The sequence below is a fragment of the Gobius niger genome (assembly GCF_951799975.1).
Source record: "Gobius niger genome assembly, chromosome: 11".
NCBI classification, from domain to species: Eukaryota; Metazoa; Chordata; class Actinopteri; order Gobiiformes; family Gobiidae; genus Gobius; species Gobius niger.
The window spans coordinates 13,982,749-14,005,761 of record NC_136862.1 but is presented as its reverse complement, the minus strand read 5'-3'; the positions used below and the strand labels follow the sequence as shown (position 1 = coordinate 14,005,761).

The 23,013-nt window shown below is 43.4% G+C and overlaps 4 protein-coding genes across 4 annotated transcripts; all 4 read right to left on the bottom strand.

Annotated features, from left to right (window-relative positions):
• Positions 1-1,333: 1,333 nt before the first annotated feature.
• rom1a (retinal outer segment membrane protein 1a) lies at positions 1,334-3,448 on the bottom strand (the record flags this gene model as incomplete). Its single annotated transcript, XM_079566440.1, has 4 exons — positions 3,260-3,448; positions 1,943-2,373; positions 1,611-1,857; positions 1,334-1,540 (listed from the first exon to the last, which is right to left on the bottom strand). The coding sequence occupies exons 1-4, from the start codon at positions 3,407-3,409 to the stop codon at positions 1,334-1,336; spliced, it is 1,035 nt and encodes a 344-aa protein (XP_079422566.1). The 5' UTR covers positions 3,410-3,448.
• A 1,038-nt stretch (positions 3,449-4,486) lies between these two features.
• Positions 4,487-6,124, bottom strand: LOC306970334 (uncharacterized protein). Its single transcript, XM_079566251.1, has 4 exons — positions 5,896-6,124; positions 5,759-5,825; positions 5,582-5,686; positions 4,487-5,291 (listed from the first exon to the last, which is right to left on the bottom strand). The coding sequence occupies exons 1-4, from the start codon at positions 5,973-5,975 to the stop codon at positions 4,539-4,541; spliced, it is 1,005 nt and encodes a 334-aa protein (XP_079422377.1). The 5' UTR covers positions 5,976-6,124; the 3' UTR covers positions 4,487-4,538.
• Positions 6,125-6,215: 91 nt separating this feature from the next.
• LOC306970335 (uncharacterized protein) lies at positions 6,216-7,664 on the bottom strand. Its single transcript, XM_079566252.1, has 2 exons — positions 6,474-7,664; positions 6,216-6,244 (listed from the first exon to the last, which is right to left on the bottom strand). Exon 1 carries the CDS (start codon positions 7,655-7,657, stop codon positions 6,551-6,553), a length of 1,107 nt encoding a protein of 368 aa, XP_079422378.1. The 5' UTR covers positions 7,658-7,664; the 3' UTR covers positions 6,216-6,244; positions 6,474-6,550.
• Positions 7,665-11,451: 3,787 nt separating this feature from the next.
• zfpl1 (zinc finger protein-like 1) lies at positions 11,452-13,964 on the bottom strand. The gene is made up of 8 exons (XM_079566881.1): positions 13,785-13,964; positions 13,342-13,454; positions 13,143-13,254; positions 12,815-13,008; positions 12,653-12,731; positions 12,361-12,552; positions 12,154-12,277; positions 11,452-12,069 (listed from the first exon to the last, which is right to left on the bottom strand). Exons 2-8 carry the CDS (start codon positions 13,441-13,443, stop codon positions 11,883-11,885), a joined length of 990 nt encoding a protein of 329 aa, XP_079423007.1. The 5' UTR covers positions 13,444-13,454; positions 13,785-13,964; the 3' UTR covers positions 11,452-11,882.
• Positions 13,965-23,013: the final 9,049 nt, after the last annotated feature.

The following is a 23,013-nucleotide window of genomic DNA, read 5'->3' as shown; positions in this document are numbered from 1 at the left end:
TTCCCTGCTTACTTTTTCTTTTAGTCACTCTTGTTTTCTCCCTCAGTCTACCTTTATTATATGGCACCTGACCCAGACCTATATATTGACTGTCTGCAAGGCCAGCAAGTTTTACAAATTAGATTAACAGCTTTAACAAAGGTGGTGAAGCTAAGGACATTCTTAAGAGCCTTCCAATGTTACTGATACTTATTAATAAATCTCTATAATCCTAAATCCACCTGACTGAGAAGTAGGTCTAACACAGGCAGGTTAGTGAACCAGTCATTGAAAGAGCGACACGTTTTATAACAGTGAACTTTAATAATTTTTCACATTATGTTATACCCAGAGCTTTTCTACAGTTTGCATTACAATACAATCTTTCATACACCACATGAAATATGACTTTTAAACTCCTGACAGAAATATCTGTAAGAATCAGTGTTAATTTTGACAACATATTTTAATTTAGTTTTAGTCTTAGTCTTTTGACTAAAATGGAATTTAATTTTAGTCGAGATTTAGTCAAACAAACCGTCTCAATTTTAGTCTAGTTTTAGTCGACTAAAATTGCAAGTAAATTTAGTCGACTAAATTTAAGACGAATTTAGTCGACTTTGCATTGATAATATTCATTATAATCATATTTAATCTTGTTTCTCTGCTTCATGGAGCTGCTCCACATGAACAAAGCTCAGAGCTGATCCTTTGGCAGAGAATTTACATGATCTGAGGCTCTTTCAGACGGTCAATCGAAGTTTGGATGATTTTAGTCTCTCCTTTTCATTTTTATTTAGTCTTATTTTAGTTGACTAAAATATCTGGATATTTTAGTCATAGTTTTAGTCTCATGAACAACTTTTAATTTAGTTTTAGTCCAATTTTAGTCATCAAAAATAACACTTTGACTAAAGTTAAGACTAAATATTTTAGTTGACGAAATTAACACTGGTAAGAATACATTACAGCAATGTAATATTGACAAGGTATTTCCAAAGCATATGTTACATTAAGCGATTTTATGGCTGTAGACAAAAAAAAAAACATTGAAGTGTAATTTTATGTATCTTTATAGGATATGCAAATTATAAAAAATGTACAGAATACATCTTCACAGGACAGAAAAATCTAATGTTTTAATTTCCATATAAGGTTTTATGTCATAGTAATGAATCTCGTATTTTTATTGCAATCACCACGCACACACACTGTTAGTCACTGTCCTTACGTCACGATTAATGTGGAATAATTTACCATTAGTTTCCTTGTGTGTGTGTGTGTGTGTGTGTGTGTGTGTGTGTGTGTGTGTGTGTGTGTGTGTGTGTGTGTGTGTGTGTTTCCTGTGTGTTGTTTAGGCGTTGTCAGGGCCTGTCTCAGCACCATCCTGAACCTGGTTTTTGAGGAGGAGGAAGCTCAGTACTGGGTCCAGGTACTCCATGATGGTGTCCTTCACCCCCTTCTCCAGCAGGTAGCCCTCCGTCTCTACCTCTGTGTTCTCATTGCCTGCGAGCGCCTCCATCGCAGTCTGCAAGAACCGCAAACTCACCAACACAGAGCCCTGAAGAATCGAGATATAAGGTGAATACACTTAAAAAGCACATACAGCAATGGGTTCTTCATTATTATACCTGTAATAGGAACACAGAAAGCACTCCTGCGCCAATAGTGTTCATCAGGCCCATGTAGTAGTTGACGAGGGCCTCCCTGCAGCCGCGAATGAAGATATTGAGTTCCTCTGTCTGGTAGTCGTAGTTATAGTGGGCTGAATTGTTCATAAGTTGATACTGAATGCACGGTCTTGGAGAACTGGGGTTACAGCAACTGAAAGGGACTCCATCTACCAAGTACCGGCCATCCACATTGCTCTTGATTCGGCTTAAGGGAGGAGCAGACAAGAAGAACGAGGTCAAAATGGCAAATGAAATCAAAGGAAACACAAGAGCTATTTTTAACAGCTTACTCTTTGACTTCTTTTGTGCTGAAATCCAGGTAGCGGTTGCTGATCCATTGCACTTCAAACCAGTCCCTGAAGTCATTGTTTCCGCAACACTGGAACTCCATCTGCAGCCGATCGATATTCTGCTTTTGAAAACAGCGCCCCGGGGTGTCTGTGTCTTTGTAGAAGCGGATGCCGTTTCTCAGGCCCACCTTTAGTGAGGACTCCAGGCTGCCCTTCATGGCGTAGCTCATAATGACGGCCAGCAGCATGAGAACGGTGAAAAAGGAGGAGATTGCAAAGTAGGGCTTCAATAAACTCTTCCAGCGCGGAAATTTGCCGGCGTCCAGAGCATCTTGACCAATCTTTCCAGCAAAGTAGTTGATTCCCAAAGAGGCCAGACCCACGATCATGAGAGTGTTGGGTACGATGTGTATGTCGGTGTTGTCCATTACCTAAAAGCATCACAACAGTTTGTATACTATATTTTGCAAAACTTTTAGCTTTGAAAAAGGATGAGATTTATTTATTTAAAAAGTTAAAGGAAGACTTTGGATTTCATTATCTATGCATTAGAGTTAAATGTTTTCTGATGTTGATAACACCTAAAACATTATATAAAAACGTCTTCATCTTTTTGTGTTTCTAACTGCAGTTTATAAGTACTTGTAGCCTCAAAGACTGATGGATATTGTGCTGTGCGCATTTGGCTGACTGTGAGTTTTTTCTTGGAGGTAATGCACTGTGTGCTTTTCTTTGACCAGCTCTGGATTCTAAACTAATCAGTCCATTTAAAAGGTAAACTGCACCAACAAACATTATACGTATGGAACAAAGTGGTGTACTGTTCATCTGAGCATTTAAGTACTAAATATATAACGATCAGATCAAGGAACCATTATAATCATTGTAACAATTAAAACAAATTTGAAGGGTGCATTTAAAAACATGTTTTTGTAAAAACATAAATGAGATTTAGGCCAGATGGACTCCTGTTGTATTGTCACTGCCTTGTGTTCAGATTTAGATTAAGCCTGATTAGTATTAATGAGCATCTAAATTGGGCCACAATGAATTGAGATTTGTAAAGGCCATTTTAGTTCATTGTTACATTTTCTCTGCAGCACTGACAGAAAAATTTAGCTTTTTTTCTATGTTTTGCATGTATTATGGTCCGTATTGTCAAGTTAAAAAAACAAATTCACAGCAAATCTGTAATACTTTGTTCAAATGTAACCACTTTTGTTAGATTTTTAATTTAGATTTTAACAAATTCAAATGACTTCATTATAACTTAGTGATAACTAAATGATACTATTCTGCTTTTTAGAGGGTTTGTACCTCTCCCCTCCTGCGTAGTTCTGTCTTGAGGATGCATCCCAGGGTGAAGGTAATGGCCCCGGCCACTGTGGCACACCATGACAGGAGCCACAGTCCCTGGGCCAGCTTCACCCTTTTCTGAAAGGGAAACTTCATCTTCATCACCACCATGATTGCTGAAGTCAGGAGATCCGAGTCTCACGGGGGGAAGAGGGGAAGGAGAGCAACAAAATAAGAAGGGGCAACCTAACCCCTTTTCTGAAAATACAGATAAATTGTTGTTATTTAAACAGAGGAATGTGCCTCAAAAAGTAAAAGTTACAAGCATTATTGTTTATTACATACTAGATGCCAAATTTGAGCATCTAATAAACAATATGTAATAAACAATGAAAGATATAGAACATCTATTGTTATATTACCTTATTTGTTTCCCCAAAAAAGTGGCGAAAAATACGAATTATTCCCAGCAACCACTGTACACCATCCAAGTTCACCAAATCCACCGCGCAGTGGATTTGGTGAACTTGGCTGAGGTGCACATCTTAGGGCTAATGCCTTCCTATCCTATTAAACAGGTCCGATCAATTCAGGCCAATGTCTGCTCAGCAGCCATCACTCATGCACACAGGGACAGGACAAACCTAATTAATAGTGACATTTACACATACAAGTATCGTGAATTGCATGATGGGAATATGCTTCATATACCTGGTGACTCTTTCACTGTGAACATGTTATTTTGACTCCTATCATTGTCTGAGTAGTAGTAATAGTAATATATTAATATAGTAGCTGTATAATATAGTTTCGTAACAGCAACACGGCAAAAGACACAAAAGACACCAAGTAAATATTGTTCTCTTTATTAGTAACACTGACAACAAACTACATCTTAGCTAAATTTTCTATGCTCTAATCTAGACTTAATATTTACAGACAGCACATTCATTGCATTTTTTAATACTGCATACTTTACTTTTATTTATATTTATGCAACGTCATTTTATTTTCATTCATTTGTATTAGTTAAATTTTCACACTAAAGATTTACATGTATATCTGGATGGAAAAGACAAAGGAAGGTTGTTTACAATTGGCAAATATCTGTCAACTAAAAATAACAACAATGGTGTGTAGAAGCTTTTCGCAGGCAAGAATTTCTAAGAATAAATAGACTTAATATTTAAAACTAAATGTTTAGCCTCTAAATGCATTTACACATACAGTTACATGATCTTATTTTGATTTCAGTGTTGGGTATTATATTCACTTTGGGCCATTTGGGCACAGTGTAGAGTTACAGCTTTGTACGCTCCCCTTTGAGCAAGTCATCGGGTATTCCTTCAGACCAGCCCTGCACCTCAGCCCTGCCTTCACCTTTCCCCTCACTGTGGTGTGTTTCCGATATAAGGTGGTTCAGGATGCGTTCAGCTGACTGCAGATTGGACATGGCGGCATCCATGTCAGACTCCCTGTTGGTCCTAAGGTGATGGATGATCTCATTTTCTATGTCATGGACAGCCCCTGCTCCTGAGTGATGCAGGTCCATCATGGCCTCAGTGCCCTGGAGCTCCTTGTGCATAGAGTGACGGGCCAGGGGGATGTCCTCCAAGCTTGCAGATCGGAAAAGAACAGCGGACCCAAGACTTGGACTTGCAGCAAACGTATAAGAGCTCTCACATGTTGCAATGTCGGAAAGATCATTTGGGGCAAACGGCAGGAGCTCATCGTGGACTGAAAGCTGTAAGTGAGGTACAGGCGTTGGTCGTGGCGAGTGCGGCCTGAATACTCCTTCACTTCCAGGCTCGTCGGCTTTATCGATATCACTCTGTCGGCGTCTCCACACCTGGCCGCGGTTGAGACCTGTTAGTACAAATCTTGGTGTTTCCTCGCCGATTTCTGACCAGTCTGACTCCTCCTCCTCCGGGACTGACCCTAGAGACTGCTCCTGTCCAGCGGCTTTGTCTTTGGCATAGGCGAAATTGTCCATGAACTGAGCTGGAGGAGGGGTGATGGGAGGGACGCCAGAATCGACCTGATGTTGCACTACCTGGTGAAATCAAAGTACACAGTGTTTATGGCCTGGTTTGAGTGAGGCACTGTATGCAGATTTCACGGAGATACCTTTTGGATTTTGTGGCAAAAGGTTAACATTTAGTCAATAAGTGCTGTTTGTGTTGCAATGAAAGAACCCATTTTGGACCAGAACCTTTCAGATTGTGTCTATATTGTGCTCCTCTACTCAAATGGAGACCAGTCTGTTGTTAAATGTTAGGTTCTTACCTGCATTACTTTTTATAATAGGTAATAGGTCTCTGAAAGCATGCGCGAGGATCTTACATTGTTCGTGTCCACACTGTTGACAAACTTTGCATCAGCCAGTTTCTCTGTCAAAGCTGAAATGCGCTGGTTTAGCCTCTCGCGTTCCCCTTCCATGCTCTGAGCCTGTTTCAAAACAAGTTAATTAAAAGGTGTTGCCATGTGCAGTGGTTTATACACATGCATGTACTTGTTTACCACCAAATGAAGTTTATGTTCCAGCAGGCTGTTTGTTTGTTGTGTGGAGGAGCAGTTGTCATGTAATCTAGAAAGACATGACCAAGTTGATGTTACCTTCAGACTGACAATGACATTTGTTGTGTTTTTGCCTGTACCTTTTAAACCTCTCAGTGAGGCTGCTGAGCTCCAAGCGTGTCCTCTGCAGCTCTGACTCCAAACAGTTGCGACTGCTCATGAATTCCTCTCCCAAGCACTCCACTCTCACCGCTGTTTTCAGCAGACTTTGCTGCAGCCCTTCATTTTGTTCTTGTACTATTCTGTGGGGGTTACAGTAGATTCATTAATATAATGAAAATAGGACACTGCAAATTCAAGACTAATATTCATCTATAGTCCCCTATTCATATTTATTGTACAATAACCTTTTTAATAATTAGCTTCAATGAATCGATGAATTATAGTGTAAATAACTTACATTATTCTACCCATGCCATCTGCATTTTCCTGTATTGAGCAAAGAGATAAAAATGTTAGCAAAAAGTAAATACAGCCTTTTTCAATTATCTATTACATAACACGTTGTTGGGTTGTAATTTAAATTAGAAATGATCAATGAATTAATTATGTCTAAGTCATTGTGCTGCACTAATCAGTTGGTTGGCAGTGGAACACATTACATAACAATGCAATTAAGTTTTCATGCAACGTTTGACTGGAATCAGGCACGTCATACTTTACGTAATGGGCCGGTGAAGCTCGTCTGTTCCTCGTTCTGACTTGTCAAATCCTGAAGAGATTCCAGGGTCTTGTCTATTGGTTTTCCGTGACGCTCATGGTCAGTGTGACTCTGGTTTGTTTTGGAATGGACCTGAGGCGATCTGGAACCAAAGTTTGACTTAGAATGGCCTTCAAGGTGTTTCTGGAGGCAGGCATCAAGTTCATGATGATGATCTTTATGACGATGATGGGGCTCACTGTGATGGTCACCATGGTAATGATGAGGCTCATTGTGATGGTCTCCACGGTGATGATGGGGCTCACTCTGATGGTCACCATGGTAATGATGGGGCTCATTGTAATGGTCTCCACGGTGATTATGAGACTCATTGTGACGGTCACCATGGTAATTATGGGGCTCATTGTGATGGTCTCCATGACGATGATGGGGCTCGTTGCGGTGGTCTCCATGACGATGATGGGGCTCATCATGATGGTCTCCTTGGTGATGATGGGGTTCACTGTGATGGTCTCCATGTTGATTATGGGACTCGTTGCGGTGGTCTCCATGACGACGATGGGGTTCATCGTGATTATCTCCTTGGTGATGATGGGGTTCACTGTGATGGTCTCCATGGTGATGATGGGGCTCGTTGTGGTGGTCTCCATGATGATGATGGTGCTCATCGTGATTATCTCCGTGGTGATGATGGGGCTCATCGTGATTATCTCTGTGGTGATGATGGGGCTCAAAGTGATGGTCTCCATGACGATGATGGGGCTCATCGTGATTATCTCCGTGGTGATGATGGGGATCATCGTGATTATCTCCGTGGTGATGATGGGGCTCGTTGTGATGGTCTCCATGGTGATGGTACGGACTATTGTGATGGTCTCGATGGTAATGATTGGGCTCGCTGTGATGGTCCTCTTGGTGATCATGATGTTGTGGTGCATGGTGGTCCTTATGGCTGTGGTGATGCATGGACTCACTGTTGTGATAAAGATTGTGATCATGGTGGTGTCCTTGACAACACTCAGTGCCAGGGTGGTGTTTTCTCGAGTGGTGCCCATGGTAACGTTCACTCTGGTGGCGAGGTTCTCGGTGCTGATGCTGGTGATGACCATGAGCGTGATGATGACGAGGTTCACTGTGATGATGGTCTTTATGGTGTGCCACATGCTGAGGGTCTCGCTCATTGTGGTAATAGCCTGGATCGTGGTGATCTCCATGGTGATTGTCGTTAGTACTTCCTTTATTGTAATCACCAGGGTCATTGCGGTGTCTATGGTGATAGGGTGATGTTGAACGCTCCCTTAAGTGACGAGTGTCTCTTTGCTCACTATGATGAGATTTACGGTGGTATCCATTGTAGCCATGCTCAGGCGCACTCTGGTCTTTGTAATAACGAGGTGCACTGTGATGATGATCGTCATGGTCGTCGTCATAATGCTTGTTTTGGTGATGACTAGTTTTGCCGTGGTCATGGTGGTAGTTCGTCGGACTATGATGACGTCCACAGTTACGGTGATGCTGGTGATCTTTCTCATAACTTGGGCTGCCATGCCGGCGATGATGATGATGGTAATGATGATGGTGCTTGCTTGATGGTGAGCAGGAGCGTTCGCGATAAGACCACGAGTGATGCCTTTTGAAACTGCGTCTTGTCTTTCGATCTGGCGAGCCCTCCGTGCGGTGGCTGTAGTGCCTTTGCCGAGAGTGTGAATGCTTACTGCTGCCACGTGAGCGTCTGCCTGAGCTCGCTGAATCCACACTGCCCTGTTTCTGTTGCTCTTGTTTCACCGTACTGTTTACAGATTTTGTAGACCTCCCAGAAGCCTGTCCTGGGCTGGTGGGCCTTTGAGCATTAGTCACTCCGAGGGTTGTGAGCCTCATTGGACTAAGCACATGTCGGGTAACCTCGTTAAGAAATGCAGAGAACTTTATCTTTTCCTTGACAATATTTTTCCTGGCTTCATTTTTTCTCTTTTCTTCTTCTTTTTGCTTCGGTCTAGGAAGGGCCTCCATTGATTTAGCCTTTCGAACGCTTCCATCGTCAATTATGTGTTTGCCGTGGGACTGAGCACTCCGAGGGGTTGTGCCGTGTTTTGTTTTTCTGTTCAAATTATCATCCCCCTCCAACAATGGGGCCGTGTCATCACCCTCATCCAAATATTTGGTTTTCCTCGAGATGTCGTTGCATGAGCGGGAATGCTGCGGTTTGCTCCTTGGGTTTGACCTTTCACTGTCGGATGAGCCAGATGAGGAGCTGGAGGAAGCAGAGGAGGTCCTGGATGAGGAAGATGAAGATGAAAATGAGGAAGAAGAAGAAGAAGAGAAAGAAGACGAAGATGGCGATGACGATGTGATTGATGTGCTTGAGGTGGAAAGACTGTGATGGTTTTGCTTGTGGCAGTTGCGGGGATGGTGCCGGCTGTCATGAGGGGGATCATGAAAAACACTGTCTTCTATGGTTGAATAAGTGCTGTAAAAGAAAGAAAAGACAAGAAACACGTCAACACAAGATTAGCTTGGCGGCTGATGTTGAGAAAACAAGGCTTGTTCTCACCCATTGTCCTCATGGCTGTCGTTGTCATCTGAGTGATGGTTGCGGTTATGGTTCTGATTGTGGTTCTTGACTTGTGGAGGCCGTCTCTGCTGGTCCCAGACATCATTCTTCTGACCCTTGCTCGTTTTCGTATTCAGTGGAGGTTGTTTGAAATGTTTATCCATCTTGCGTGGCTTCTGCCTTTAGCGTACGCTGTAAATTGCAAAAAAAAGTAACACTGTTAAGTCGGGTAGGGTCAACTTCTACAAAAGCAGTGCGGCAAATCGACTATGGATTTGAAATTAAGGCACGTCAGGAGAGTAAAGTGAAATAACCATACAATATAACCAAGTACTTACTTTTATGAAGATCTCACTGATGTGGGAGAGCTGTTCATTGGTGTTTTGTAGCAGACACGACTGATGATCTGTCTGTCGTCCCCTTTTTAAACAGCACCACAACCATCAATGAAACTCACACAGTTATTGATATGCGCTCAATAGATCATCCAATGTCAGACAGACATACAGTGCAGTGGCTTTAACCTTCTGAATACATTTTTTTCATTTGCACACCAAGCATATAATTATTTTAAAAACGATTACAACCTCAATATTTTTGCCGCATATTTTTCTATAAAAATGATTAAGAGAAAGTGTTTAAGAATGTACAAAAGTGACATTCAAGACGTTTCTGTGCCACTTACAGGGAACTTTAAGAAAACTATAGCAACTTTTGAAAGTTTTACAATTACAAAAAGTAATCTTGAAAGAAGTAACACTTTGTTGAAATAGAAGAATGAAGTACGTCCTTCATTTGAAAGTCTCATTTCATGAAATCTGTCCATGTAGCAAGATATTTACGCTTAATGTGTTTTTATTTTCTTGATATAAGACTGTTGCAGGTGTTTTATCTTAATTTAAGTTTAATTTCTTGTCCCGTGGACAGATTTCTTGAAAGTCTCAAAGTCTCAAACCAAAGACAAATTTCACTCACACACTTCACACTTTTTGCAGTGTAATACTATGTACATGTTTCAGTCCATATTTTGTCTTTGTCCAGGGGCAATGAGGAAATACTGACCACTGCTGCTGCAATGAATTCCTGTCGTACCAACAATCATTATTGATCAGAGTGCTCCTATTATGTCAGAGCAATAGTCATTCTAATAACTCACAGGCAATGAAACTTACTGGACATTGACTTCCGATGTAGAAACAAACACATGTAAAACTATCCGATGTCAAAGTAAAACAACAGTGAAATCATCTACAAAATATCTACATATCTAAATCTATGGCGGACATATATATCCCATGTTTTCTTTAATCAGGTTTTTAAAGGCGTGTGATTGTTGTTGCCTTGGGCTGCTTTCCCCACATCAATGTGAAACCCTGAGAGCCAATGTCATCCGTCACTACGGTCACAGCTTGGCAAGTTCAGTGGAAACATGCCACACATGACCAGGAGCTGACCCGTGACGTTTTGTGAGGGTTATTACCAGGATTCCCACACACAGCATGTGAAGTTACATAATTAACATCTCGGAGTTAGCTATAGCATCAATGTAAATGTTTAGTAGCATTTTTGTCCCCATAGGGAAATTTGTCCTCTGCATTTCAACCATCTTTCAATGCTGCCGGGGCAGTCAGTAGCAGTGGACAAGCTTTCATGGACACAAACCCACATCTTAAAGCATATTGTGGGATGAAGGATCTGGCCTATTGTGCATGTTTTGGCCAGTATGCATGTGCCTGCATACATGTATTTGGAAATGTACAACTACTCGCAAGTCCTAATAGAACATTGTATAATGTGTATTGGTTTTAATGATTCAGGGAGGGTTGCCTAAAGCTTTGTCTGCATCAGAAGACATTATTTGAGCAAATTAAAAGGTACATTGTCATCACATATGACTATGAAAGGACTAAACGGTCCAAATTAACCTTGCTTATAATAAAATGGCTAATTAGGCCATTATTTTGATGTTTTAATGCATTTGGAGGGGCTGTGGTTTTGGACTGGGGGGCCCGTTTGTCTCTTGCACAAGGATGGGAGGCTTCAAGCAAAAACAGTTGGTATCGCTTTAGATTAAGGTGTTCTCATTAAGTATTAATAACCATTAGTAATCATTTTAGGGTGTAAGGGTTAAGGTCAGGGTTATGTTAAAGGCTATGAATAAGCGTATTATTAATGGCCTATTTGTATAACAGATAAAGGTATAAGTGTGTTAACACTTTACAAGCATATTATTAATGCTTATTAATACCTTATTAACACTTAATAAGCACACCAAACATTTTGGGACCCAAAGCTATAATTCACACAGTATCTATTATTATAATAAACAGACAAACAGCAGTCAAAACAATATTATTTTTACAATTTAATGTAAAGTGGGGGAAATGTATCCGAAAAAATACATTTGCAATTGCACCTAGTTTAAAATAAATGCAGTCGGTTTTAGTTTGGTAATTATTAGTATTAACTCTGAACAAGCCAAAATAAAATATCCACACAACTATGACATCATTCATACTATAAATGTGAGAATGTAACTTGTTAACTTTATACAAAGATGCTTCCAGTCGTTGTACACGCACTTTCGCACAACTACAGAAAATTAAAGCATGTTTTCTGGCACAGCAAAAATAAATACCCACCGCTCATTTTAAATCAGTAATCGAAGCAATAATAAATGTTTCCTGTTTTTGTTTCTTAACAAAGGCAGCATTGCTTCCACACCGAAAAGGTCCCATATCTCTTTCCATTCAAGATGATTAATCAGCTCCCTCTGTTGGGCCAACTAGGTTAAAATCACTTCACAGTCTACACAATCTCAGGTTGTGCAATAGCAAAGTAAGCAATGCTTGTTTTCAGTATTTCCCGACACGAATGTTAGGATTCAGAAGAGGATCTAAATTTGGGTCTGAACCAGCTGACGCACGTCCAAGTTTCGCCATGATGATAATCAGAGTAAAAAATCCCAGAACTCCAACCAAAAGGAACATGAACATCCGTTGCTTCCATGTCAGAGATGAACGTTTTCCTCCAGAGCGATTCCTAAATGTGAAGACAATAAATAAATAAATACTTCGAATTTTCAAGTTGAAAGAGATCAAGTGACATTTAAAATCCAGTACTAACTTGAGAACTTGTGCAAACCAACCAAGAGCTGGTCTCCGTCTGTACTTGTCATCATCAAAGTCTATTTGCGTGACCGAGCTGTGGCCAGTGTCCCGTGTGTCATAGACCTTTCTTGGTGATGAAGCTGAAATAATAATCATACAATAATGATATTATTATGGCGAAACAGTCACAGATCCAGTGATGCAGCACCTCACGGTCCATTACCTGCATGTATCGTGAGTGTGTCATTTATACTGGCTGTATTAAAGTTTACAACAGCATGTTCTTTAATAGTTGGTTCCCCGTTTTTCTGAGAGTCTCCAGGGTCCTCTTGCGTCGTGGTAGAGATGGAATTTGTTGGAGGGCTAAGATTGGTGTTGTATGAGTGACTTGGATATGTTTCGCTTTGTTCCCGAGCTGTGTCACAGTCAGAACAATAAAAAAAAAAAACATATGTAAAAAACACAAAAGCAAGCGAAGAGACTGAGAGTGTGGTATATTCAGCCTTTTACCTCACCTTCAAAAGTTGACCAGTCAGTGTAATCTGTTACATCAGAAGCTTTGGTCTCTTCCAGATCCAACAGGGGCTCTTCTATCTGTCAGAAATTACATTTTGTTAATACTCAAATAAGCCATTTATTTATGTAAAAAAGGAGAAAATAAATAAATAAATCATTACCAGAGGTAGACCTAAACCTGCCCTCGCCCAATTCACAGATGATAGCTGTTCCTTCAACAAATCTGCAATAGGACTGGCCAAGTTTGACGGGGGAAATAATGGGCCTTGGCAAGAGGGGCATTGATATCCTGCAGGAGCAGTGTGGAGGGGCAGCCGGGAGGCCAAATTATTGAGACAGGCCCAATGGAATAGATCTGTTAGGAAATAAATCAATAAAATATGATTCACGTTATATGTGGTGAGCACGCATGGAAATAAGGCAACCTTCCACAGCATGTCTGCAGGGAGAGAGAGGACACAAAACCTGTTTCTCTTCACTTAAACTTACCATAGCAAACCAGTCTGACAGTGTCTTGAGACGTCAGTGGAGTGTCACAAAGAGTGCAGTTGGGATTGTAGTCGCTGTCCTGCAGCCATTGCAGATATGACTGCACAATACACTAAAGAACAAAGTATGTTGATATAACAATAACATCCAGTCGAGATTACAAGTGATTTACACTTAAACTCGTAAAAAATACACTCACCTTGTTATGGTTTGAGACCAGACAATGTTCACACACATTTACCCGGTGCTCAAAGCAAAATAAATTGGTCACTTTCCTTTTCGGACATTTGCAGAGCCCCATAGCGACGTATGCTGCAATAAGAGCAAAACGATGCATTCACATGATGTTAGTGACGTGATCAGGTACAGTTAAAGGCCTACGAGACACAAGCATGAACAGAAGCACCGTGATATTACTGTCATATTTTGATCTCCTAATCAAAGCTGTATGACGCCAAGTCCATTGTCTTGACTAATTCTGGATATTTGCTTTCTGACTAATATACTGCTTTCTTTCTAAGCTGAGCACCTATTAACAGACTTACTTTACAGACAACAGTAACGCAAAGTTGTCCCATGAATTTAAAATTGCAAGGTAATTAGCCTTTAACATCAAGCTACTTCAAAAACACGAAACGGTACCTCTCTTTCACGAAATCAAGACTTTAGTCGAGACCAGTCCGTCCAACAAAATGCATCAACTGTGTCATTTGTGCTTTTTGTTTGCTATTTGCAGCTGAAGCAACTGTCAGTGGCGATATTAGCCGTTCCTCTTCCTTCTTCTGTTTTTGTGCCACGTCTCTTCCGCTTTCTCTTCTTCGCGTGTTCGTCATCCAAACAAACGCGCCCCTGTCTGCCCCCTGTCGGTGATTTGGCGTGATCGTCGTCATCATCATCTTATGGCTTTAACTCTTGCCTTCATTAATTAAAAAAATGTAGTTGTTGTTCAGCAGCCATTACCATGAATTTGACCAATGAGTATAAAGGTTTTTTATGGCTTTTGGGGAAAACAATCTCATCTCTTTGTTTGTCAAGCTGGCCTTTTGAGGGGAGAAAATAACTTCCTTCTTAAATCGAGTAGACATTGCATTTTGGTTGCATTTGTTGCCTAGCCTAAGGGAGAAATTATTTTATTTGTATATTATTATAGTAGAAATGGATGTATACTATGGTAGAAACGTAATTTCAGTAGGTGCAATGACTGTATTTGGTCAGCAGAGGGTGCACCAAACTGGACATAAGTAAAAGCTTCTGACAGTCTGACAGTGCTTGGGGAATAGCAAAAGGAAAACTAGTTCACTAACGCACTAGTTTCTCAGCTTTGTTGATTCACAGATGTGATCATTTTCTTGGTCAAATGTCAGTGATTCCTGGCCATGTTCCATTATGCATTTTCTGTGTTGGATTTTTAAAAAATTTTTTATCACTGATTGGCCTTGAACACATTTAAAACACATTTTTGCTCTTACATAGTCATTAGGTGACATTGTTTGCCTCACTAAGCCTATAGCCTTAAGTCTTGAGCAGCATCTTGAAAAGGATCTTTAAAAGTAGCCTCATGTTGTTTATAGTTTCAGTGTGCTCCTATATGGGCTTCACTTCCATTAGTATTGCAGTCAACAGTGCCAAGCCTTTTCTCGCCTTAAGTGATAATGACATTGAATGTCGCTGCGTGTTTCGTTTATGACAATGCTGCTCTGCCTTTATTGCATACATGTGTGCTTGAGAGGGTAAATGACCATGAATATATTTGAAATTGAGGGTACAGATTTTCCGTTCACAGTTCATTGCACATGTGAAGTGGCTGCAAAGAGGAGTAAAATGAGAAAATAAAAATGCAAAAGCCTCACAATCCACGAGCTGCCAATTGGGTGGGAAATGTACTGTATGTCATTGTATGAATAAAATTTTACTATGTTGAAATTAGCAAGTTTTTAATGTAGCTCTATGGGATAAAATGTTCCTTTACGGCTATACCTATATTCTGCATACACGGTGGAACTGTCTCTGTCTTTATGGACCTTGTAATAAATGTGTTTTAATTAAATGATCTACCCAACTTTTCTCATTGTGAAATAAGTGCTTCTATTTTTAACGCATTTATGTTTTCATCTCGGCAGCAAAAAAATCTGAATATGAAACCTATAGTAAAGCAAATGAACTTGTGGCGTCCTTTGAGACACACATATAAATCACTGACAGAGGGTATGAGGACATGAGGAAAGGGCACATGAGATGCAGTGAAGCTATCAGATGGAGAGACAAATGGCAGAGACAGGGGAGGACGAATCAGGCCCGCAGCTCTGAGGCACAGTGATTGATTGAGTCTGGCGTTATTGATCAGCTATCAGCTACATCTGCGAGGGGGAAGCGTTAACATTCAGGTACTGGTCTAGGCTATGAATCAGAGAGCCACGTGTTACTGTACAACACACACATATTTAAAAGTGTATAGAGACGTTAACCATCTTAACTCATAAAACTACATAAGGGTAAAGAAAAAACAACTTGAACTCAGATGGAGAAAATTGAAGTTCAGGAATAAATGCTGTGATTACGCCGTGACTTCAGGGTGTGGGGGTTCTGCTGTACAGACGGGAACGACTGGATCTGGAAGTAACGCCGACTGTAACAAGTGAATTTCTCTTTTGTGAGATCAATAAAGGTTTATCTTATCTTATCTTATCTTATCTTGAAGGTTTTTGTTTCTTACAAAAATTGCTAATTCAACCCCACTGTGGCTAGAGCTTTCTTTCTGATGTTGGTAGAGCCTCTTGTGCAGTTGTTGTTTGGTTTCTCCAATAGATACAGACGACATTGCGTCATAGAAGGGGTGTGGCCTCGTCGAGGGGGAAAACAGAATCTTTTGGGAAACACAATTTTTCACTCTTTTTAGCCATTTTCTGGCGAAATATAAACTTATTTATCACACACAAATAAAGTCAAGTCTAAATCGGGTCCATATGGATGTTTATTCACAGCAGATTGTTCAGTAGAAGCAAAAAAAAACCCCAAAAAACGGCAGTTGTAGCTAGCGATAGCGTTAGCACGATGCTAACATGAAGCATCATGTTAGCATTCTCCGTTTTTTATGTATTTATGGGCTGTTGAACCACTTTGCTCCTCTCCATGTCTTTGAATCTTTATTTAGTAGAAAACTATATTCATAATTCAGCATTAGTTATAGTGTTTTTTTGAATAATTAGAGAAACTTTATATTTTTCTCCAAATTGTTTCCCCCCTCAACTGTTTTCAAACGTGACCATATATGGGCAATTCCAGAGATGCCGTCTGTATCTATGCAACTGAGCCATGTGGTTTACATTTACAAATAATGTTAGTAGTGGACCTGTTGTTGCGCTCAACTTTCCCTATATTTGCTCCCTACGGGGACAATAAAGTTCACCATAACCACTTTAACCATTTATAACTTCATCTTTAATTTGCTGATACACTTGATAGTATTAAACCATCCATCCATCCATCCATCCATTTTCTTCCGCTTTATCCGGGGCCGGGTCGCGGGGGCAGCAGTCTCAGCAGAGATGCCCAAACTTCCCGATCCACACACACCTCCTCCAGCTGTTCTGGGGGGACCCCGAGGCGACACCAGGCCAGCTCGGAGACATAGTCCCACCACCGTGTCCTGGGTCTTCCACGAGGCCTTGTCCCACTAGGACATGCCTGGAACACCTCCCGCGGGAGGCGACCAGGAGGCATCCGAAACAGATGCCCGAGCCACCTCAGCTGGCTCCTTTCGACGTGGAGGAGCAGCGACTCTACTCCGAGCTCCTCCCGGGTAACTGAGCTCCTCACCCGATCTCGGAGGGTGCGCCCAGCCACCCTGCGAAGGAAACTCATTTCGGCCGCTTGTATTCGCGATCTTGTCCTTTCGGTCATTACCCAAATCTCATGACCATAGGTGAGGGTGGGAACGTAGATCGATCGGTAAATCGAGAGCTTTGCCCCCCGACTCAGCTCCCTCTTCACCACGACAGACCGATAAAGCGACCGCATCACTGCTGACGCTGCACCGATCCGTCTGTCGATCTCACGCTCCATCCGTCCCTCACTCGTGAACAAGACCCCGAGATACTTGAACTCCTCCACTTGAGGTAAGGACTCCCCACCGACCTGGAGAGGGGAAACCACCTTTTTCCGGTGGAGAACCATGGCCTCGGATTTGGAGGTGCTGATCCTCATCCCGGCCGCTACACACTCGGCTGCAAACCGCCCCAGTGCGTGCTGAAGGTCCTGGTTTGTTGAAGCCAACAGAACAACATCATCTGCAAACAGCAGAGATGAGACTCTGAGGCTCCCAAACCGGACACCCTCCGGCCCCTGGCTGCGCCGAGAAATTCTGTCCATAAAAGTAATGAACAGAACCGGTGACAAAGGGCAGCCCTGGCGGAGACCAACACGCACCGGGAACAGGTCTGACTTACTGCCGGCAATGCGAACCAAGCTCCTGCTGCGGTCATACAGGGAACGGACAGCCCTTAGCAGAGGGCCCCGGACCCCATACTCCCGGAGCACCCCCCACAGGGCACCACGAGGGACGCGGTCGAACGCTTTCTCCAAGTCCACAAAACACATGTGGACTGGTTGGGCGAACTCCCACGAACCCTCGAGCACCCGACGGAGGGTATAGAGCTGGTCCAGTGTGCCACGACCAGGACGAAAACCGCATTGTTCCTCCTGAATCCGAGGTTCAACCATCGGCCGGATCCTCCTCTCCAGCACCCTGGAGTAGACCTTACCGGGGAGGCTAAGGAGGGTGATTCCTCTGTAATTGGAACACACCCTCCGATCCCCCTTCTTAAAGAGAGGGACCACCACCCCGGTCTGCCAATCCAGGGGCACTGTCCCCGACCGCCACGCGATGTTGCAGAGACGTGTCAGCCAAGACAGTCCTACAACATCCAGAGACTTAAGGTACTCAGGGCGAATCTCATCCACCCCCGGAGCCTTGCCACCGAGGAGCTTTCTCACCACCTCGGTGACTTCAGCCCCGGTGATGGGCGAGCCCACCTCCAAGTCCCCAGCCTCTGCTTCCTCATCGGAAGACGTGACGGCGGGGTTGAGGAGGTCCTCGAAGTACTCCTTCCACCGTCCGACGACATCCCCAGTCGAGGTCAGCAGCCCCCCACCCGCACTGTACACAGTGTTGGTGAAGCACTGCTTCCCCCTCCTGAGGCGCCGGATGGTTTGCCAGAATTTCTTCGAGGCCGACCGATAGTCTTCCTCCATGGCCTCCCCGAACTCCTCCCAGACACGAGTTTTTGCCTCTGCGACCGCACGAGCTGCAGCACGCTTGGCCTGCCGGTACCTCTCAGCTGCCTCAGGAGTCCCACAAGCCAACAAGGCCAGGTAGGACTCCTTCTTCAGCTTGACGGCATCCCTTACTTCCGGGCGCCACCACCGGGTTCGGGGATTGCCGCCGCGACAGGCACCAGAGACCTTACGGCCACAACTGCGAGCAGCCGCATCAACAATGGAGGAGGAGAACAGAGTCCACTCGGACTCCATGTCCCCCGCCTCCCCCGGAATCTGGGTGAAGCTCTTCCGGAGGTGGGAGTTGAAGACCCCAATGACAGAGGGATCCGCCAGTCGTTCCCAGCAGACCCTCACAACACGCTTGGGCCTGCCAGGTCTGACCGGCTTCCTCCCCTGCCAGCGGATCCAGCTCACCACCAGGTGGTGATCAGTTGACAGCTCCGCCCCTCTCTTCACCCGAGTGTCCGAGACACGCGGCCGGAGGTCAGATGACACAACTACAAAGTCGATCATCGACCTCCTGCCTAGGGTGTCCTGGTGCCACGTGCACTTATGGACACCCTTGTGCTCGAACATGGTGTTCGTTATGGACAAACCGTGACTAGCACAGAAGTCCAATAACAGAACACCACTCGGGTTCAGATCGGGGAGGCCGTTCCTCCCAATCACTCCCTCCCAGGTCTCACTGTCGTTACCCATGTGGGCGTTGAAGTCCCCCAGTAGAACAATGGAGTCCCCAGTCGGAGCACTATCTAGTACCCCTCCCAGGGACTCCAAGAAGGCCGGGTACTCTGCACCGATGTTGGGCCCGTAGGCCGAGACAACGGTGAGAGACCTGTCCCCGACCCGAAGGCGTAGGGACGCGACCCTCTCGTCCACCGGGGTGAACTCCAACACGTGACGGTTGAGCTGGGGGGATATGAGCAAACCCACCCCAGCCCGCTGCCTCTCCCCGCGGGCAACTCCAGAAAAATGGAGAGTCCAGCCTCTCTCCAGGAGTTGGGATCCGGAACCCAAGCTGTGCGTGGAGGTGAGCCCGACTATATCTAGTCGGTATCTCTCAACCTCCCGCACAAGCTCCGGCTCCTTCCCCCCCAGCGAGGTGACGTTCCATGTCCCGAACGCCAGAAGCTGTGTATGTGGACCAGGTCGTCGAGGCACCCGGCCTCGACTGCCACCCAGTCCTCTTAGCACCCGACCCCTACGGATCCCTCTGCGGGTGGTGGGTCCACAGGAGGGCGGGCCCACGTCGTCCCTTCGGGCTGTGCCCGGCCGGGCCCCGTGGGCAGAGGCCCGGCCACCAGACGCTCGCGTTCGGGCCCCAACCCCAGATCTGGCTCCAGGGTGGGGCCCCGGCTGCGCCATGCCGGGCGACGTCTCGGTCCTTGTATTAAACCAATGCTAATCAAAAAACAGCGCTACGCCTTACATGTTTTTAAACTTTCTTGACTTTTGATTAAACAGTCTCGAAACTCTTCATTTACTCTTTAGAAAGTCTTGATCAGCTGCTTTTCCGCCAATGTGTCTTGATGATGTTGTGCCTACAAAAATATTTTCCCCCAAACACATGACACTTAGCATTTATGTGTGGAAAGTGTGGTTTCTACGTTTCCACTGCTAATGATCTGCTCCCGTCGCTGCACCAACTATGTTCTCCTGCGTAATTACATGGCCATTTTTGGTCTTCCTTTAGACCTCCTGCTGACGGCTCTGGCTTCAGCATCATCATTATTAAACTGTTTACAGTATGTGCAAAGACAAACTTGCTCACTCACTTTTACATTCTTATTCCGATCCATTCTTATTATTTGTGATAATTACCTTTTGCCACTCATTCCAAGTGCCATCTGTCTCTAAATTGTCTTGATTCATTCAGATGGTGAGCAGAAAACGCCGGAAAATTCAGCATCTCGATATTTATCACCAACATCTAAACAACAGACATCAACTAAGTCTAACCATTTGTTTTCTCAGCTTTGTAACTAACTTAGAAATAGAAGAAACAGAGACAATAGTGGGTTGACAGTGGCGCAGATGGTAGAGCAGGTCGTCTCATGATTGGAAGGTCGAGGTTCCCGCCTCTTGAAGGTGCACACTGTCCTCGTGTCCTTCGGAAAGACACTTCACCCACCTTGCCTCCAGTCTCTGCATCAATGAGCGGAGAAAGTGCCTCTCTTTGGTCCGCATGGCGGAGAGCTGCCATCGCTGTAATACCACCACTTGATGGCCAGGATATATAGTGTATAATAGAAATAAAAAGCTTAAGCCTAAATCTATGATTGACAGGTTCTGGAGCTCTGTGGAGGCTCTAGCCGGGTTAGGCCTTTTTGCCCTTTTAAAGAGCAGGCTTTGTAGGAGGAGATTGAGCAGCCATGTTAATTTCACAGACCACTCGGGGTCATTACTATGAATGGGGCTGAATGGAACACCGGTTATCTCTTCCAGCTTATATCTTGGGTCTGCATACACTGGTGTATGAATGAAAGTGAGAATGGGTGATTGGTTCCTTGCCATAAAGTGCTTTGAGTCCTTATGTAGGCATTTGCCATATACAGTAGTAGATGATACATTTTGATATTAGGGCTGGGACAAAATATCGGATCAGACCACAATACTTTTTGCTGCAATACCGTGTATTGATACTTTATCAAGTATCGCATTCGCAATACTTTCAATACTTGTGTTTGGAGGCATTTTTAATCACACAGTTTTCCAGTAACAGTCACACTTTTCAATCTTAACACTTCAATAAATGTCAAATGGCATTTGATTTATAAACTTTGGACACATGACGGTTTTTTACACATTTTAAGGTAAACATATTACTTTTCATAATTACTTACTGCATCGCAATACGTATCGGCCCCTGAGTATCGTGATATGTATCGGATTGTGACATAAGTGTATCGTTCCAACCCTATTTGATAGAATTTGATTGAAAGGCGACTTGAGAGTTACAAAGAAATTAATTCAATTGTATAATCTTGTTGTTTTAATAGTAAAACGGTGCAACATCTCAGTCATCGAGCTGGTCTAAAAACAATTCAACATTCCAGAGACTTTCACTCTATCCTTAGAGCATCCTCGTTTGATATCAGTATAAAACACACTGTATAGGCAGACACTGTATTGTCAACTGTATCCGACTCTGTAGTGCTAGAGAATTTCTTTGCTTCTTCACAGTTGACCAAGGACATCTCTCGCGCTGCCCATTATTGACATTCCTTATGCATAACTCCATCTATGCTGGGCCTCATCTTACTGTTTTATTTGCCCCTCACAAACACTTTCAAACACTGCTTCCCTTGGCGTGACATTGCCTCACAGAAGCCTTGGCCAAGTTTTCTCTTACAAGCCGTACTGCCGTTCTTGGCTCTCTATTAGACGCCACTCTTAGGACTATTTTAAACCTACCCCTGTGGAAGAATATAGCCGTTAAACTTGAATGACTAATACCAGAAAGAGTTCATGTCTCTGGGTCCAGTGCTGATGGTAAATAAACTTCTCTGGCATTAGACATCTCCTGCCTCTCTTTACAACTGTTCAGTAGGACTCTTCAGGGGAACACTAATTTCTCCAGCAAATAGGACATAAACCTAATGACGCTCGGACATTACATATTCGTCTCTGGCTTGTACACCGGGCTTCCTCTTGTTTGTGCGATCACTGCAAATGAAGTGGAATCAGATCAGCTCTCATACGCACATCGGCTCGTTTGAAATGTAATTAACGCGCAGACACTGTGGCTATATCAGGACAGTGGCACAGAAATCCATCAGGGCCCTGCTCCCAATGAAATGGAATTGACTGATTGATTTATGTATGTCGAGTGAAGGGCACAGAGGCAGACAAAAGAAGACTGCGAGGGGAGCGCGGGTCAGGGGAGGGGTAGCGGAAGGTGTAGGCACTATCGAGTCAGACAGAGACAAATGGAGTGTGCGAGACAGAAGGAAAGACATTCAGATAAATATACGCTGACCTCAACCTTTTTTCCCAGACGATCAATAGGGGGAACTATAGCATGTGTCGCAGCGCATGTACAGTAGTGTGTTCTGGTATGAAGCAGGGCCTCGTCTGTGTCGCTTACAATAAACATCCCGCGCAGTGACAGTGCCTCGACTCCTGTCTGTGGCTTTCTAACCTTTGCGCAGGCTCAGATTAAATTTTGCAACCTGTAATCCTATAAAACACAGAGAGGTCTGGAGCACTTAGAGCGGCCATTGTGTCACTGCAATGAGGCAGAAGAGAGCAGAAAACATCAAGACAGTGGTTACTCTATATGCTGTATACGTTTACACGGCTTAATCAGTTTAATTAGGCTCACGTCCATCGTTTGACATCATTGTAAATATGTCATAAACATGTCCTATTAGTGTCCATATATTTGAGGCAAACGTTCAGGTCAAATATTGGTTTTACAGATAAACGTTGTAATGTTTATGTATTAGTTTATTTAACAGGGACAGTAGGCTACAAATTAATCATGAACCGTTCTGTAAATGTGTTAGCATTAGCTACAGTTTTCAACCGTTGACCCCAGGAAAAGTGTATGTTAAAGTTCATACATTAAAAAAATATATATAAAAGTTAAGGC

Bases quoted from the DNA above. Each gene is read 5' to 3' on its own strand.
- LOC306970335 (XM_079566252.1), bottom strand. From the start codon at position 7,657: ATGAGCGAGACCCTCAGCATGTGGCACACCATAAAGACCATCATCACA.
- zfpl1 (XM_079566881.1), bottom strand. From the start codon at position 13,443: ATGGGGCTCTGCAAATGTCCGAAAAGGAAAGTGACCAATTTATTTTGC. The intron at 12,553-12,652 runs GTGAGGTAAAAG...ACTGTGACACAG, and splicing joins TGACTGGTCAACTTTTGAAG to CTCGGGAACAAAGCGAAACA. The intron at 12,278-12,360 runs GTAATGGACCGT...TTATTATTTCAG, and splicing joins CACACTCACGATACATGCAG to CTTCATCACCAAGAAAGGTC.
- LOC306970334 (XM_079566251.1), bottom strand. From the start codon at position 5,975: ATGAGCAGTCGCAACTGTTTGGAGTCAGAGCTGCAGAGGACACGCTTG. The intron at 5,687-5,758 runs GTAAACAAGTAC...GTTTTGAAACAG, and splicing joins AACATAAACTTCATTTGGTG to GCTCAGAGCATGGAAGGGGA. The intron at 5,292-5,581 runs GTAAGATCCTCG...TGATTTCACCAG, and splicing joins ACAGTGTGGACACGAACAAT to GTAGTGCAACATCAGGTCGA.